At 47.2% G+C, this 17,178-nt stretch overlaps 1 protein-coding gene across 7 annotated transcripts in view; it reads left to right on the top strand.

Moving 5' to 3' along the window:
- ZNF608 (zinc finger protein 608) overlaps window positions 1-14,979 on the top strand; it is a 111,027-nt gene extending 96,048 nt beyond the window's left edge. For 6 of the 7 annotated variants that reach the window (XM_025431904.3, XM_025431899.3, XM_025431901.3 and 3 more), the window contains 7 exons: window positions 3,425-3,512; window positions 4,034-6,494; window positions 8,182-8,599; window positions 9,202-9,374; window positions 10,769-10,922; window positions 13,119-13,200; window positions 13,990-14,979. In XM_025431904.3, the coding sequence (XP_025287689.3) occupies window positions 3,425-3,512; window positions 4,034-6,494; window positions 8,182-8,599; window positions 9,202-9,374; window positions 10,769-10,922; window positions 13,119-13,200; window positions 13,990-13,996 (3,383 nt within the window). In that variant the 3' untranslated portion in view covers window positions 13,997-14,979. Of the gene's footprint in view, window positions 1-3,424; window positions 3,513-4,033; window positions 6,495-8,181; window positions 8,600-9,201; window positions 9,375-10,768; window positions 10,923-13,118; window positions 13,205-13,989 lie in introns of those variants that run through there. The other variant, XM_025431902.3, reaches the window with a different exon arrangement.
- The last annotated feature ends 2,199 nt before the right edge of the window (window positions 14,980-17,178 follow it).

The following is a 17,178-nucleotide window of genomic DNA, read 5'->3' as shown; positions in this document are numbered from 1 at the left end:
TGTAATTGGCAACAATCTTCAGATGTTTCTCAAATATAAAACGTTTCGGGGCAGCCCGGGTGGCTCAGCGGTTTAGCGCCACCTTCGGCCCAGGGCGTGATCCTGGAGACCCGGGATCGAGTCCCCACATCAGGCTCCCTGCATGGAGCCTGCTTCTCTCCCTCTGCCTGTGTCCCTGCCTCTCTCACGAATAAATAAATAAAATCTTTGGGAAAAGAAAACGTTACAGGGCAGGCATTACCAGCATTTTGAGAAACAGCATCCTCATGAGTGGAAGAGGAGGACAGTAAACGTAGAGGGATCCTGGAGACTATAAAGATGAAAAAGGCTGGCGTAGAGCGTCCCCAGCACCTGGGTCACGGGCTAGGCGGTTGGAAGAATAAATGTGCATTAAAAGAAATATTAAGTCCTTTCGTAATAAATGTGTATTTATTTCCATCGTACAAAAGATAAACGAGAAACACAACTGTGCCCAGATTTATGACATTCAAAGTAGAACTTTTAAAGGACTCATTTCCATTTTGGTGAGTTAAAGAGTGGAGTCCACTTGACATGCCCCCGTGGTTGGGTTACAATGCATTCGAGATGTTGAGACTTGAGCAAAAGGAGAAACCGTTTGCATGTTTTAGAGCTAAACCGCCACCCTTCTCCTTGGCCCCGCACAATGGGATGTTGTCTAAACACAGACTTCCTTACAAAGAAACAATACACTTTGTAGTTTATAAGAGCAGCATTCCTGAAGCCTTCTTTCCAGTGTGGCTGTGTCACCATGGGCGTGCGTGTGTGCGTGTGTGTGTATTCGCACGTGAATCCTGGGCAGACAGAAATACTCTTGTGGCAGAAAGAAAAATAGACCCGAGCACACGTATTCCATCAGCCGGGCCTGATGGAGGCTCGTCAGCATCTCCCCGGGAGCGGAGCGTTTGGGTTGAGCATTCTCAAATGCCGAGGGCAGCTGGAACGAGGCCCCGTTGGAAGTTGTGAATGGGCTCGGCGGGGTCCCCCCCCCCCCCCCCCGCCCCGAGTGCCGGTGCAGATAATGAGGGACCTCGCGGCATCACCGGGGCTCGCACACGAGGTCTGCCCGCGTGGCTTCTAGAGGCCGCATCCGGCGGGGCGTGCCTGCTGCAGCGCGAGCTCAGCCTTTGTGACGGCTCCCGGCGGCCGACTGCCGGCGCGGGCGGCCCCCGCGTTTCCCGGGGTGCGGCGTGGGGCCCCGCGCCCCGAACAGCCCCCGGAGCAGCCCCGAGCAGCCCCGAGGCCCCGCCGCCGAGCCCTCATCCCGGGCCGCGGCCGCCCGGGCCCAGCCAATCAGACGCGAGCGTCCCCGGCAGGTGCCGGCCAATGGGCGGCCGCCGCTCGCTGGAAACGCGAGCCCCTTAGGGGAAAAGCAATAACAAAAGCCTTTCACTGCAGACAAATGTTAAGTGTCTGTGCAGACTTTTCCTGTTTTTAATTTTATTACTGCAAGAATGGAGGGTTTGTTGTTTCTTTCATGTTTCCTTTCAAGCAATTTTAATTATACATTTGTGCTACATCAGGGACTCTGGAACGCGGTGATTCAGCCTATTGCGTCGAAAGCCCAAATGCAGTAACCTTCTGGCGATACAGATATATTCCCGCACTGTAAATATAGCTGACATGCTGAAGAATTTTAAGCAGCTGCAAAGGTCTTTGACACCACACACAGGGCCCCAGAGAGCACATGATGAGAAAACCAGCTCCATCTTCCCCTTCGCCTCCCCGCCCACCCCCTCCCTTTTCCTGGAGGGATGTGCTCATAAAGAATCCTTTCCTCCAATTGTTCTGTCTTGTGCAAATTTTGACCAAATGCCTAATTACCATTGATTCTCATCTCAATATGAATTTTTATACTCAGTGGTTTCAGGATTTTTTTTTTCCCCTGAGGGAATCAGAATGGAATCAACCCGTGATTTGAGGAAATGCTTGCTTTGCTTCATTCCAGTCCCCTTTCCTCCCCCCCCCCACGCGCCCCCCCCCCCCCCCATTGCTACAGTGAGTAAATTCAGCTGTCACCTAATAGCAACAGAGACCATATGGGAAACAATTTTCAAATCTCTTCCTGAGACTTTTTGGAAGAAAGCCTGCCTTCCCCCACTACCTGAGTCCCAACCATTCAGATATTTTCCCCTGCTGTTAAAAGGCTCCCAGGACAATTAGTCTTACCTTGTGAGGTGTCCCTTACCATAGAGGAGTGCAACACAGGTTTTCCTCTGCAATTCACAATGGCAGTGAGCGAGTGAGCAAACCAGCTAGAAGTAGACTTTGACTAATGTCCCTTGGTGTTTCCAAGATGGAATGGGTTGTAGGTACAGAAAAGAAAACAAAGGCTCGTTTAAGTGTTTCCTTTATTTACCCTAATGTTTTAGGTATGTCTCACAATCCTAGGTCCTTTTATTATACATTTAATTTTAAGGAGTGATTAAAAAAATATACAGCGCTGGTCCTCTGGAGAAATAAAGAGGACGTTCTATTTTGTTTTCCAGTGACATTTGGTACACTAAGTGCACTTAAGTTTAGTAATTCACAGATGCAGTGCTAAATTAAATTGTCTGTCTGCAAAGCAGTTGGGAAAAGCAGAATGGCTTGCAGGAAACAAGTGTGTTGGTTTTGAGATTTTTCTTCTAATCCTCTGTGGCAAATGCTTACTAAAGTTGATTCTAAAGATAACCCCAAGAGCAAACCTATTGTGCACATTTATTTTCTTAAGAGGGCTATTTTAGGAGTCCTTAATATGAAACAAGACCAAACAGTGAAACAGATACCATACCGTGGCTGATTTCTTGTCTCACAAAGCCAGAGAGGGGAGGATTAGGAAAGAGAAATTATAGCTGATTGTCTGCTATCTGGACTCTAACCCCCCCACACTCCCCTTCTACGTGTATTTTTGTGCACCCACATAATCTTTTCCTAAATAAAAATCACCATTTTATATTGTTGAATTGGAAACAAAGCCGATGCCTTTCAGTCACCTTCTGGTTTAAGCACTGGTAACTGGCGCTTAGTTTTTGTTGGCTGCTTGCCAAACGAGAGCAATTATGTGTAATAATAGAAAAATTAAGAGGTGAGTGTTGCTGTTTTACAGCAGGACATGGCAAAAACCATTTCCTTCTGTCAGCAGTATCTTGATTACACTCACACACAGTTTTACCCTTTTGTACCGCATGCGCACAGGCATTACACACACGCGCGCACACACACACACACACACACACACACAATTTCCTGTGGGTTTTCACTTGAGGTCACTGAAACCAGAAAGAGGAAGAATGCAAACCACAGCTTTTGAAAGCAAATGAGAGCAGAACTTTGCTGGTAAAATCATGATCATCATCATCTTCATCATTTGGAAATAGAGGAATCAGTGCTAACCGTCGACCTCCTTCATTCCCCGTTCCCGCAGGTGTTCTAGTGGTCAATGTCACGTGGCGGAACAAAACTTACGTAGGGACCCTACTGGACTGCACCAAGCACGACTGGGCCCCTCCCAGGTAGGCACAGGGCCTTTTATTTCAGGCTCTGTTTTCTCTCTTCCTTCCCCTTCCCCTCTCCTTTCCCCCATCCTCTCTTTGCAAAGAAACCTGAGAGATAGATTAATAATGCATAAAAGTCTGCCTGTAATTGAAACCAGGCAAAAGAGAAACGGGCAATTCAGGATTGCACACAGTGAAATGCAGATGCAGGATTTCTTTTCTGTCACCGAGAGCTCTCCTCCCTGCCCCGTCTCCCTCACTCCTTTGTTTTCTGTCTCTTAAAATGGGAATTGGAACTGGATTTGAACTAGCTATCCGAGCCGTTTTTCTTTGGTGTTCTAAAGCATATACACCCTCCCTAGCCTGTTCTTTCGCAGGGATTGAAATAGCGGAAGAAGAGGGTGTGTTCTCCCTCTCTGGGCCTAGCCCTCAAGCTGCTGGGGCCGTTGGCCACCCTTGCCTGCATTGCGTGGCTTTGGTGTTTTCACCGGCTCTTTTGGGAGTGCTCATTTTGACATGTGTCGCTTGCTCTTCCCTAGGTTCTGTGAGTCACCGACCAGTGACCTGGAGATGCGAGGGGGCCGGGGCCGAGGGAAGAGAGCCAGGTCTGCTGCGGCGGCTCCGGGCTCAGAGGCCAGCTTCACCGAGTCCAGGGGGCTGCAGAACAAGAACAGAGGGGGTGCCAATGGGAAGGGGCGGCGGGGCAGCCTCAACGCCAGTGGGCGCAGGACACCCCCAAACTGTGCCGCTGAGGACGTCAAAGCCAGCCCCTCCTCCACCAACAAAAGGAAAAACAAGCCCCCGATGGAGCTGGACCTGAATTCCAGCTCCGAGGACAATAAGCCCGGGAAGCGGGTCCGCACAAATTCCAGAAGCACTCCCACCACTCCTCAAGGGAAGCCGGAGACTACTTTTTTGGACCAAGGCTGCTCCTCTCCAGTGTTAATCGACTGCCCCCACCCCAACTGCAACAAAAAGTACAAGCACATTAACGGCCTGCGGTACCACCAGGCTCACGCACACTTGGACCCAGAGAACAAGCTGGAGTTCGAGCCCGACAGCGAGGACAAGATCTCGGACTGCGAGGAGGCTCTGAGTCACGTGGCGCTCGAGTGCGGTGAGCCCAACACCAGCCTCTCGGCTTACGAGCAGGTGAAGGCGCCCGCATCGCCTGGCCCCGGGCATCCCCCGGGCACCCCCAAGGGGAAGAGAGAGCTGATGAGCAACGGTCCGGGCTCTGTCCTCGGCTCAAAAGCGGGGAAGAACTCGGGCAAGAAGAAAGGCCTCCACAGTGAGCTGAACAACCTCCCGGTGATCTCCAACATGACCACCACCCTGGACAGCTGCTCCGCGCCCGACGGCGGCCTGGCCGCCGAGATGCCTAAGCTGGAAGCAGAAGGCTTGATCGACAAGAAGAACGCGGGCGACAAAGAAAAGGGCAAGAAAGCCAACAACTGCAAAATGGACAAAAACCTCTCCAAGCTTAAAACTGCCCGGCCCATTGCCCCCGCCCCGGCCCCTGCGCCCGCCCCTCCGCAGCTGATCGCCATCCCCACTGCCACCTTTACGAGCACCACCACGGGGACCATCCCCGGACTGCCCTCCCTCACCACGACCGTCGTGCAGGCCACACCAAAGAGCCCTCCATTGAAACCCATTCAGCCAAAGCCCACGATCATGGGAGAGCCCATCACCGTGAACCCCGCCCTTGTGTCCCTCAAAGACAAAAAGAAGAAGGAGAAGCGGAAGCTGAAGGACAAAGAGGGGAAAGAGTCGGGGAGCCCCAAGCTGGATGCCAAGCTGGGCAAACTCGAGGACGCCAAGGGGGCTGGCAAAGATTTATCTGGGCATTTTTTAAAGGACCATCTCAGCAAGAGTGAAGGGCTGGCCAACGGGCTGTCAGAGTCCCAGGAGAGCCGGATGGCCAGCATCAAAGCCGAGGCTGACAAGGTTTACACCTTCACGGACAACGCCCCCAGCCCCTCCATAGGCAGCGCCTCAAGGATGGAATGTAGCACTTTGGTGAACGGCCAGGCGCCCCTGGCCCCGCTGCACGTGCTCACCCAGAACGGCGCAGAGGGGTCCGCGGCCAAGACCAGCAGCCCCGCCTATTCGGACATCTCCGATGCTGCAGACGATGGCGGTTCCGACAGCCGGTCGGAGGGCATGAGGTCCAAGGCCAGTTCCCCGTCGGACATCGTTTCCAGTAAGGATGGTGTTGTCAAAGGGCATCCTTCGGCTCCAGCACAATCATCTCAGATGAAAGAGTCCCATTCACCCTACTACCATGGCTACGATCCCTACTATTCTCCGAGTTACATGCACCCCGGGCAGGTGGGAGTCCCTGCAGCTGGGAACGGCGCCAGCGCGCAGGCGATGAAGATCAAGAAGGAGTCTGAGGAGGACCCGGACAAGAAAGACAAGGTGGAGCAGCTCGATGCCAAGAAAGTGGACCATACCTCAGCACCCTTACAGCCTCAGCACCAGTCAGTGATCACACAGAGACACCCTGCCCTGGCGCAGTCACTTTACTACGGCCAGTACGCCTATGGGCTCTATATGGACCAGAAGTCCCTGATGGCCACCAGCCCTGCCTATAGACAGCAGTACGAGAAGTACTATGAGGATCAGAGGCTGGCAGAGCAGAAACTGGCCCAGGCTGGCAGAGGAGATTGCGACAGGAAAAACGAGCTCCCCTTGAAAGAGCTGGGCAAGGAGGACAGTAAACAGAAAAACCTGCCGTCTGCCACAATCTCAAAAGCTCCCTCTACCCCGGAGCCTAACAAAACCCATTCTAAACTAGGGCCGCCAGTGCCTAATAAAACTGAGGAGACAGGTAAATCACAGCTTCTCCCCAGTCACCAGCAGCAGCTTCAGGCCGACAGCTTCAAAGCTAAGCAGATGGAAAACCACCAGCTTATTAAGGAGGCTGTAGAAATGAAATCTGTCATGGACTCTATGAAGCAGACAGGTGTAGATCCAACCTCGAGATTTAAACAAGTAAGATTGTGGAGCGTGGCCCCCACAGGGAGAGAGCAAGTCTGAGACTTGGATGTGTCTGGGCTTGATCTGGTTAGACGTCTTCGCAGGAAATAAGCCAGGGGCTCCTTAGGGTCGATCCCCTCTCCTCCTAAAAAATATCTGACAAGGTTCCCTCAGGAGTTCTTTCATACCTCTCAAGCGTCGCGGTCCTCACTATTGCCTTGTCGCGTTGTGTGGTAACAGGAACTTCGGATGTGTGCTTGGCAGACTGGTGTTCTGTGCCGTTCACTCACTGTGAATCTGATGAGGTCCCCCCAGTTTCTTAACTGACTCCAGAGTGAGGGAACTCTGGTGGCTGCTGAGATCCTGAGCCTGGTCTCTACAACATTTGTTCTGTTACATCCCCAAATTTCTCCTGGCACCTCCAAGGGATATTATTAAGGCTGGGCCCTTCAGTCCACATTTCCCATCTTTCGTCTCTTTCATAAAACTTGGGGCCCAGCCATCTTCCACACGGTGTCCAAGATGCCTAGATGTTAAGAGCCCCAAAGTAGGGCTCGGTGCCCATCGCCTGTGAGGCAAAGTGTGGAGTATGGCGGGGGTGTCTGGGTGCATGGGCCTCCCGTAGTCCTCCCGGATCCCCCTGGCCAGCCAGCCTGAGGTTCCATGGGCCGGCACCTGAAAACCAGCCACTGTGAAATCACACGTGTGCTGGCACTTCCTGTCCTAGTGCACACGTCCTGACTCACTGTGGTCTCTTGAGAGTTAAGAGTTAACGCTGGAGGTTTCTGGCATCCCGACCCCTCTCTCCACCCCCATGCTTTTGTCCCTGGGGAACCAGAGTCACAGAATCCTGTCTTCATGCTCGTTACTGCCCAGAAGTTAAGATGTAGGCCCAAGGTTGAATGTTCTCTCAGGACCTAAATATACCCAGTGGGGTTTTGTCATGATTGGGATGGGGGTTGCAGAGGCCTTGCCCCACTTGCGGAGGCCTGAACCAGGCCGTAGCTTCAAAGGGCGTTAGAACCCTACGCTTTGGGGGCACGGGGTGGGGGTGGTTAGAGATGCCTTTGTTTTCTAAGAGAAAAGCTATAACGTGTGCTATTAATTTGAAATTTTGTTTTGATTAAGATGTCTGCACAGGAGACATGAGCCCGTGTATTAAGCCTCAGCTGTTGTAGGTGAAGAAAATATGTTAGGAAACCAAGAGTTTCCCCCACTAACTGATGTTAATTGATATGATGATGATTTAAATTTACTATGAGCCAGCCCGAGTTGGGAGTTTTTAAAATTCTTTTTGCCTGTGTGAGATAGTAAAGGGAAAATGAGTTTTCGATTAAATTATGTCTGAGCGTGCTGTTTAATGTTGAAGGATCCCACGAAGGGCCCAGCTCCATCCTGGGCAATGGTGCGACCCTGATGTTCCTGGAGCTTTTAAAAGCTTTGGTTTTGTCTTGTGTAAAAGAGATTAATAATGATGCCTACCGCAGACGTCATGACTTGGGGAAAGAGGGAGGTAATGCTCTTGCACAGTGCAAACCCAGAAATACACGTTAACTTAGTATTAGAAGTAAGAGTAATAATGCTGTCATGGTGATTAATGGGTTTTGCTTCAAAATGGAAATTTTAAAACAAATCTCCCCCCCACTTTTCTTTTCTTTTCTTTTCTTTTCTTTCTTTCTTTCTTTTTTTCCCTCAAAATCAGGATCCAGATTCAAGGACATGGCATCATTACGTATACCAGCCCAAGTACCTGGATCAGCAAAAGTCAGAAGAGCTTGATAGGGAAAAGAAATTAAAAGAGGATAGTCCTAGGAAGACCCCCACTAAGGAGGGTGGCGTGCCCAGCCTTCCTGTATCACTAACAAGCATTAAAGAAGAGCCCAAGGAGGCCAAGCGTCCTGACTCTCAGTCTCTGGAGGAGAACAAGCTGAAAAATGATGATGGAAAGACGCCTATGAACTGGAAGGACTCTCGGGGAGCGAGAGTGGCGGTGTCCTCGCCCATGAGTCAGCATCAGTCCTACATACAGTACTTGCATGCTTATCCTTACCCACAGATGTATGACCCCAGCCACCCTGCATACCGGGCTGTCTCTCCCGTCCTAATGCACAGTTACCCTGGTACGTGTTGCGGGTTCTCGCTATATTGGAGGGAACAGGCTGCGTGCAAATATTAGCTGTTTGAAAAACTCAGGATAAATGAGACGCTTCAACAGTAACCTTTGTTTTGCTTGTTTTTAGTTTGCTTCAGTTCCCCAAGGTGAAACTTACTTCATATGAGGTTTTTTGGGGGAGTGGGTTTTGTTTTTGTTTAAGTAAAATGTCAAGCGTCCTCAGCTCTCGTTTGTGCAGACTCTGATGGTCTGCTCTAGCTGTTAGACTGACACATACTTTATTGCCTATGAAAATATTCTAAGCACTTACTGTCATAATCATTATAGTTCCTATTCCTTTCACTTAAGCGGACACATAAATGTATGAAATGGCTGTAAGCTCAATTCTGTTTATAACCTCCGTTCATCAGGATGAATTAACTGGGAGAAGAAAATCGGAGAGCCTACCTACAGTTTTAACGACGATGTAGCCCACTCTTAATATAATCCCCTATTTTAAGATCTCCGACTCTTCTCCCAAGTTCATGTAACCCAGATGATGTTATTTTTTGTTTTTGTTTTTAAAGATGTAGCCCATAACTTGATGTGGCATTTGTTGTGTATCTGCAGGGGCCTATCTCTCTCCAGGATTTCATTATCCTGTTTATGGGAAGATGTCAGGGAGAGAAGAGGCAGAGAAAGTCAGTAGCAGCCCTAGCATCAACACGAAAACAACGACGGAATCGAAAGCCCTGGACTTGCTACAGCAGCATGCCAACCAGTACCGCAGCAAGTCTCCTGCCGTAAGCCTCCTTTTGTTGTTACTTAAAAGTACCATGTTTTGGGGGGCGAGGAAAGGGGACAAGCTAGGAAACGGTCTTGAAATATAAATGGTTTTCAAACCCAGCTGTGATTTCAAGATGCTGTTTTATCTTCACACATAAAGAATGGGGAATGTTCAAAAGTGAGATGCTTTCACACGGGGCGGGGAGCGGGGGTGGTGGGGGATTGTCAGAAGTATGTGTGCAGTGCTCACGAGCTTTTCTTTTGCAAGAGGCACTGTACCCTTGACTCCCCAGGAGGGTGCTTGTTAGGTGGACATTTAAATTCATAGGAACCAACTTTCGGTGCGGAGGATTTTTGACGCCTGACCTATTGTTACACTGGTCTGCCAGGGTGATCACGTGAGAGTCTTTTGGCCTTGACCCATTGTCCTGTCCCTGGAACTTCCCGAAGCCCTGCAAACAAGTGGCTTTGTGAAAGACAGCTCCACCCTCACTGCTCCCCGCCGCTCCCCCGCCAAGGAAAAGGGAAAAGGGAATCTGCTAGTTCCAGAGGCTGTTGTGAAAAGAGACAAAGGATGTGGTAGTTCTTGCCTAGAAAAGAGAAGTGTGGCATAAAATGTAGGATCTGTGCTGTCAATGAGCCGACCAGAGACTCTAGAAGCGAGGAGAGATGATTTAGGAGTCTATTTCTTTGGGTACTCCTTCTAGTGCAAAGATTTTTTTTTTTCAAGTGAGAACAAAGAACTTTCGGCTGGCGGAGTTCTGGTGGGCAGAAACGTACGGGAAAGACGGTCCTTGACTAAACTGTTATTTGGCAGAACTGAGAGCTTTTTTATGCGCCTTCAAAAACGGACAGGTTCTGGAATGCTTCCAGAGGCAGAGGGCAGCAATTTCCTGTACTCGGTATTGACATACAGCGCCGACACGTGTATTTTCAACAGACGAAAACAGAGACAGGCGTATTTAACTTTACGAGATAGATTCTCCCCACCAAATGTACGTAAAAGACCAGGATAATTCAAAAACTTGACTTAAATGTCCACAACTCCTCCGCCCCGACCCCCAACCCCGCCTTGACCCCAGTATGAAAGTTGTTTCTGGGAAGAGATCGGGCCACTCCTAACCTTGCGGGTATGAGCGAGAACCAAGAGTTAGTCCCCTTCCTGCCGCAGTTCGAGGGAAACCTACGTGGATGCCGCTCGGTTTACTTGTGGGTGGGAGCCTTGCTTCAGGGTTGGCTCAATCCCTGCCTGCGTTTGGAAATTGTCGTCAATTAATAAGGAATGTGAATTACCTGCGCCTTCGTTCCTTAATCATTAACACACACCGCTCAAGGGACGGAGGTGGTTTAGGACCCTTGCTGGTGGTTTTTCAGAGTTTGAAGCGGGACCTGTGTCTCTTTTCTGTTGCAGCCCGTGGAAAAGGCCACCGCGGAGCGGGAACGGGAGGCCGAAAGAGAGAGGGACCGCCACTCCCCCTTCGGCCAGCGGCACCTGCACACACATCACCACACCCACGTTGGCATGGGTTACCCACTAATCCCGGGTCAATATGACCCTTTCCAAGGTCAGCCGTTCCGTCGCTATCGTGTGGCTCGTTCTGCTTGGGGAAAACCGTGTGCCCACAGTACATTTCATGTCTTAAAATGAATACATTGAGCTTTGGGTTAACATGAACTCTGGGGAGTAAATAAGTTCCTAATTCTTATTTCCTCCGATTCCCTGGTGACACAACAGAGACGATCGCCCGTGTCTTTTGTGTTCTATTGAGACATGAGATGGCTCCCACTTAATAATTGTCACTGGTTGATGTTATCGGCGGCTTACCGTTATCTCCCAGACCGAGGTGGCGGCCGCTGTCTGGGGCACCGAGTATAACAATCAGGAGATCAGATAGCTCCTCGAGGAAAATTGCGGGGAGAAAAAGGAAGGGATGGTGAGAGGCTTGGGTGAAATTGTGCTGATTTCTGCAGGCCTTTCTCATTACCCCACGCCCACCCCCCCACCCCCGCCCCCAGAAGTAATGGGAGTGATGTGTTTAGGTTTAACACCTTTAATCACCTCTAATTCAGGGTCTGTTTGCAGCCAATCATTACCCTGACTTTCACGATGGAGGAACATTTTGAAAAGCCATAGAATCGACGTGAGAGAGCCTTCGATTGGTGGTGTTATTAGCTAAGCTTGTGCCACTTGTCCCAACTTGGACACCTCATGGTGGGGGAGGTGGGTCCTGGCCCTATCTCTACCAACGACCCACTTGCCAGGTTCTTGCTCTCCTAGTTAGCTCAGACTTCCAGGACACAATGTCATGGACTCTATGGCTTTCAACAGCAGCAATTTTTATCATAGTTCTGGATGCTGAGAGTCTGAGATCAGGGTGCCAGCATGGTCGCTTGTGGTGAATGCTCTGTTTCTGCCTTCTTGTAGATAGCTTCCATCTTACTCTGTACTTACATGACCTCTTCTCTGTGTGTCAGAGAGAGAGAGAGAGAGAGAGAGTGAGAGAGTGTAAGAGCATGCTGATGTTGGGTCAGGGTACCATCTTTATGACCTCATTTAACCTTAATTATTTAGGGTCTTGTCTTCAAAAACATTGGTGGGTTAGGGCATCCACCTAGGAATTTTGGAGAGACACAGTTGTTACACTTGCCATGTTGCCCCTTATGCTGCTGTGTGAATATAAGATTACGTGCCTAACAGTACTTCCAAAAGTGGGAAGTGCTCTACAAATGTGAAGGTTCTTTTTTCTCTATTCAGCCCATGTTTTTTGTTTTGGTTTGGTTTGGTTTGTTTTTTGTTTGTTTTTGTTTTTGTTTTTGTTTTTGTTTTATTCAGCCCATGTTGCCTGCTGTCAACTAGTGGCATTAAGAAGGACCAGAGAGAGGGGCACCTGGGTGGCTCAGTGGTTGAGCATCTGCCTTTGGCTCAGGGCGTGATCCTGGGGTCCTTGGATCGAGTCCCACATCAGGCTCCCTTGCAGGGAGCCTGCTTCTCCCTCTGCCTGTGTCTGCCTCTCTTTCTGTGTGTCTCATGAATAAATAAATAAAATCTTAAAAAAAAAAAAAAAAAAAGACCAGAGAGGACATAGAAGGAGAGTAATTTTCCCTAGGTTAGCATTTGTTTTTTCTATTTTTCTCGGGATTGTTTTCTGTAGAATTAAAAATTGCTTCCTCTTAGGCAACTTTATGCCATCTGGAGCTCTTACATTCTCTGACTGCCATTTTCTTCTTGCAGGGTACAACTTAAGAGTATTTCTAAGTTTGACTCACTGATTGCATGTGCCTTACGGAATGTGTTGTCTTCTTTCACTGGGGAAATGTTGAAGTGATAAAAGTTATGATGAAAGTACTGAAAAAAAAAACAAACAAACAAAAAAAGAAAGTACTGTGTTCTAAGCAAATAGTGTGTTGTTTCCATCATTTACCGTGACTTTTGATTCCTCTTGTGACCTGGTGCCTATTATTTCTCCTGAGCTCTGAGCTTCGTATTTGGGAATGCGTACAGACCACTTAGCACCATGCAGAGTCTGAGAGATGGAAAGCTCTATATTCCCTTTGAGTAGCTATTAAGAAAACTACAGAGTATGGGATAAATGGATAGATGTTGGTTAGGCTGAGTGGTCTGTGCTCGGTCCTTGCTGAGCGAAACATACCGTGCGTGTTTAGGAAAGGACAGATTGCTGCTGTAGCCCTTTACTGTGGGACCCATACCTGCTCTTCTCTCACCCAATGTCACAGAAACCCTGCATTTTTTTCCCCATTAGGCTTGACCTCCGCTGCCCTCGTTGCCTCTCAGCAGGTGGCTGCCCAGGCATCTGCATCAGGAATGTTTCCTGCACAAAGAAGGTAAGTATCCTGTACATTTGGAATCCGTTTTCTACAGGGAGACAGCATGATGGGTGGGAGGAAATTAAGTCTAGGCTTTTTAGAGCAAACACTTGGCTCCTTGGGATTTTTTATATATAAAGATTTTATTATTCATGAGAGACACAGAGAGAGAGGCAGAGACACAGGCAGAGGGAGAAGCAGACTCCTCCTGGGGAACTCGATGTGGGACTTGATCCCAGGACTCCGGGATCACCACCTGAGTGGAAGGGAGACGCTCAACCACTGAGCCATCCAGGTGCCCAGAGGGTTTTATATTACTGTAACGAATGTACCTCTCTGTCTCTGGTGCTTCAGGTACAGCTTACTTTCCAGGACCCTCCTTTCTTTAACTGTAATGTAGGTTAGTAATTAATCTGTGGGGTTTTTAATTTTTTTTGTTGTTGTTGTTTTTGAACAGTTGGAAGTCTCTCAGGTTGTCCTCACAGCCTGCTTAAAATAACCCTCCATGACCCCCTTTGTTTTATCCTGCTTAAAAATAAAGTCACAAAGGGAGCTATTTATTTTCATAATGCTAAAGGTGATGTTTGTTCTTTGATACTTTTAATTGTCCCTCAGGTTGTTTTAGAAGGGAAAATAATTTCTTTTTCTGCAGTGTATATCATTACCCTTGTGTTCATTCACTTTCTGTAGAATTGAATGTCTTGAAAGGACTAGAACTAAGATAAGTCTATCAGTCTTGGGGTTTTCATATTTGCAGTGTCACATGTGGACAGAACCCTGTGCTAAGCGTCTTCTTTTCTTTTGCAGAGAATAACAAGATCGGAAATGTACGTTGTCATGTGACTGGATCACATGGGGAAGCGCTTTATACAGACATCAGTTCCATGGTGTTAATTTGAAATGCCTTTAATGGCAGGCAAAAACCAGTCATTTCATTTTTGTAAATTACAGATTTTATCACAGAGTAACAAATGTTGCTGTAATTAAACTTCTGTTTTATATATATATACGTATACATATATGTATATATACATATATATATATATATTCTTTACTTTTTGTATCAGTAACCAGGCTCGCACACACAGGGTCTGCTGCCAAGTCGCAAACCACTCAGTAAAGGAAATAAAGAAAACGTATTTGTCATGTTGAAGAAGTGTTAGCCACAAAAGGCTGCTTACTTTTCCTTTTCCTTTTCCTTTTCGATTGTAAATAAATGACGTTCTGTATCAGTGTGCCTGAACCTTGCATATCCTTCATAGATACCCTGTAAGGCCCTCAGAAAGGCTGGCTGTGATGATGACGCTTGGGTACAATTTAGATGTCTATTTGGTGGCTCCCGTTAAAGACACATCAGTGTGAAATGTTCCTGTAGTCACTGTTTGTACTTGTGTGTTGTGGAAAAAAGACTTTTGGAAGGCATGGGGTTGCCAGTACCACAAAAACTGTGTTGTATATAATGTAAAGATTAAAATGGGGAAATAATGAGCATCTGTGAATAATGAGGTGTCATTTTTTTGATAATCTTGAATGGCAAATAACCCAATAGCCTGCGTACCAGAGACATCTGTGATTGTTCTATTACTTGAATAGTCTTGCAGTCCTTTTTTTTTTTTTTTTTAATGTTTACAATTATCCAGTTTTAGAAGAGAGAGACTTTAACGCCATTGCCTGGTTACTTGTTTTATGCTGTAATCTAGTTTATTTTATGTAAAATGTATATTGAATGCTTTCCTTTTTTATACCTGCCTTAAATAATTTGGCAATCAGAATTAAAAAGGTTTTTTTTTTTTATAACGGCTTCTTGTCTGACTCATGTTATTTCTAGACGGCCGATGGTGATTCTAATTTTCAAAGAAAGGCTTCTTATTACTATGAATATTCAATTCAAAAGATAATGTACGCACATACCGAGTTTTCTCATATGATACACAGGTATAACATCCAAGTGGTATATTTAATTCCGTGGACATGTGCATATCTATTGGGTGTTTACTCCACACATGGAGCATAATATTGGTACAAATCAGTAGTTCCAGATTTCTGTGATAGGAAATGATATTCCAAAGATGTAAGACTTGTGATGTGTGGACTGTAGAAAAGTTGGTCAGCCAGCCATTTATTTAACCTGTCACTGAGTTGTTTCATTAGCATATTTTATGCCACATGTACAGAATGAGCTTCCTTCCTGCCCCCCTCCCTCCCTTCGAATAAGCACTGAGCACCTCCTTTATCCCAGGCATTGTGTAGGTACTGGGATAGAGCCATGGACACAACAGATAAAACTTCCTGTCCTCATAAAAGTTGCATTTTCTATTAGGTGTGGTAAGCCTAATAAAATAATCCAGAGCGTGTTCGATGGTTGATCAACACTGTGGACAGAGAGCGTGGGAGTAGGTATTGGGAGCATACGAGGGGGGGCTGTCTGTGACTCTCTAGAGTGATGGGGGAAGCCTCACCACAGGAGACAGGAAAGCAAGCAGTCCTTGCCCAGATCTGGGGGGGAAGGCGTTGCAGCTGGAAGCAAAAGCAAAGCAGAAACCATGTAGTGTGCATGTGCTTCAGGCGTTTGGGCTGGTTGATCTCAGGGCTTCAATTCCAGCTGCCAGTTTCTTCTTTTACTGTCACGGCTAATGGCAGTTCTCTCACTTGGTGTTCTAAAACGTTCTTGACATTGACAAACTTTGTTCTTGGTATTCATTTGGTTAGCTCTCCTCCTTGGACACCTTAGCTTCGCAGACGAATAAATAGATCCCTGCAATCGAAGTAATCAAAGTGTTTTCTCTGCTTTTGGAAAATCGCCTTAAAAAAAAAAGTGTTACGTTTGCGGGTGCCTTACACATTTGTCCATGTTCTTAATAGATTTCTCCAGAAGAAGATTTTTCTCTGAATTTTCAGCTTGCCTGTCTTTTGAGTTTCATCCATGTGACTATTTCTGAGAACCTCGGTAGTGGTGGTTTTTCCTACCTATATGAAAATTTCACATACTGTTCATCATTTTTTAAAGTTATCAGATGTTTTCAGTTTGATGAGTCCTTGAATAGTCGATGTAATTTTTTCTCATGCTGTTTAAGCCAGTATGTTTCCTCCGTCAAGAATAGGGTTTAAAGTATGTCTGTTGATTGCCTACATACTGCTGCAATTCCAGAATAGACCAAACAATTCAGACCCAGGTCAGCTTACATCTTCTGCTGAAATCGCGTGTTCCTGTGGCGGCTGGGTGATGCTATGGATTCTGGATGGTTTTCCTGCCTTTAAAGCATCTTTAAAAAATTCCGTGAAAGCCAATCTTGCCTTGCAGGCGCAAAGTGACTGGGTGTGTGCAGAGGACACACCAATCAGCCTTTTAGATCACTACTAGTTAGGCGCCTAAGTGGATAGAGTGTAAGTAGGTGCATCTGACCATGCTTCGCTCTGCTACTGTGATAAACAGGAGTGCCCAGACGTGCAGAGAAATATATGGCCAAAAGCACAATGTGATTTGAATAGTCTCTCCCTCTAGGCTTTTACCGGAACATTATTCACGACTGGTTTACATTAATCACTAAATGAAGTTTTGTTTCTTCGCCCGAACTGTTATGGTGTTGTCTTTGCTTATGACAACATGAATTGCCCAAAGGCCAGGGTTTGTTTATATTATGTGTGCCGGTTCTCTAGCTGAGTACATAGTCAGTACTGAATGGTAAATTAAAGATTCCCAAAAGGCAGGCATACTTGGCTCCGTTATATTACTATGATGAATCTGCCATTAATACGGTTCTAATTGTTTTACTTTTATAGACATAAAATCAGTCCCCTTAGTGACTAATAATAGGGTTTATTGATTTTACTAAACATTATTCATTCCAGGCCTGCTCATATCAGCTTGTCCTGAACATATGCAAAAAGCCCGCCAGTGCTGACACAGTGCAAATTAACTTCCAGGAGAAATGGGAGTGAGGAGTTGTTTACAGCTGTGGTGCCATCGAATGCAGAATATTAAAAACCAGGTAACAG

Source organism: Canis lupus, chromosome 11, assembly GCF_003254725.2.
Source record: "Canis lupus dingo isolate Sandy chromosome 11, ASM325472v2, whole genome shotgun sequence".
Taxonomy (NCBI): Eukaryota; Metazoa; Chordata; class Mammalia; order Carnivora; family Canidae; genus Canis; species Canis lupus.
This window is presented reverse-complemented; position numbering and strand designations above follow the sequence as displayed.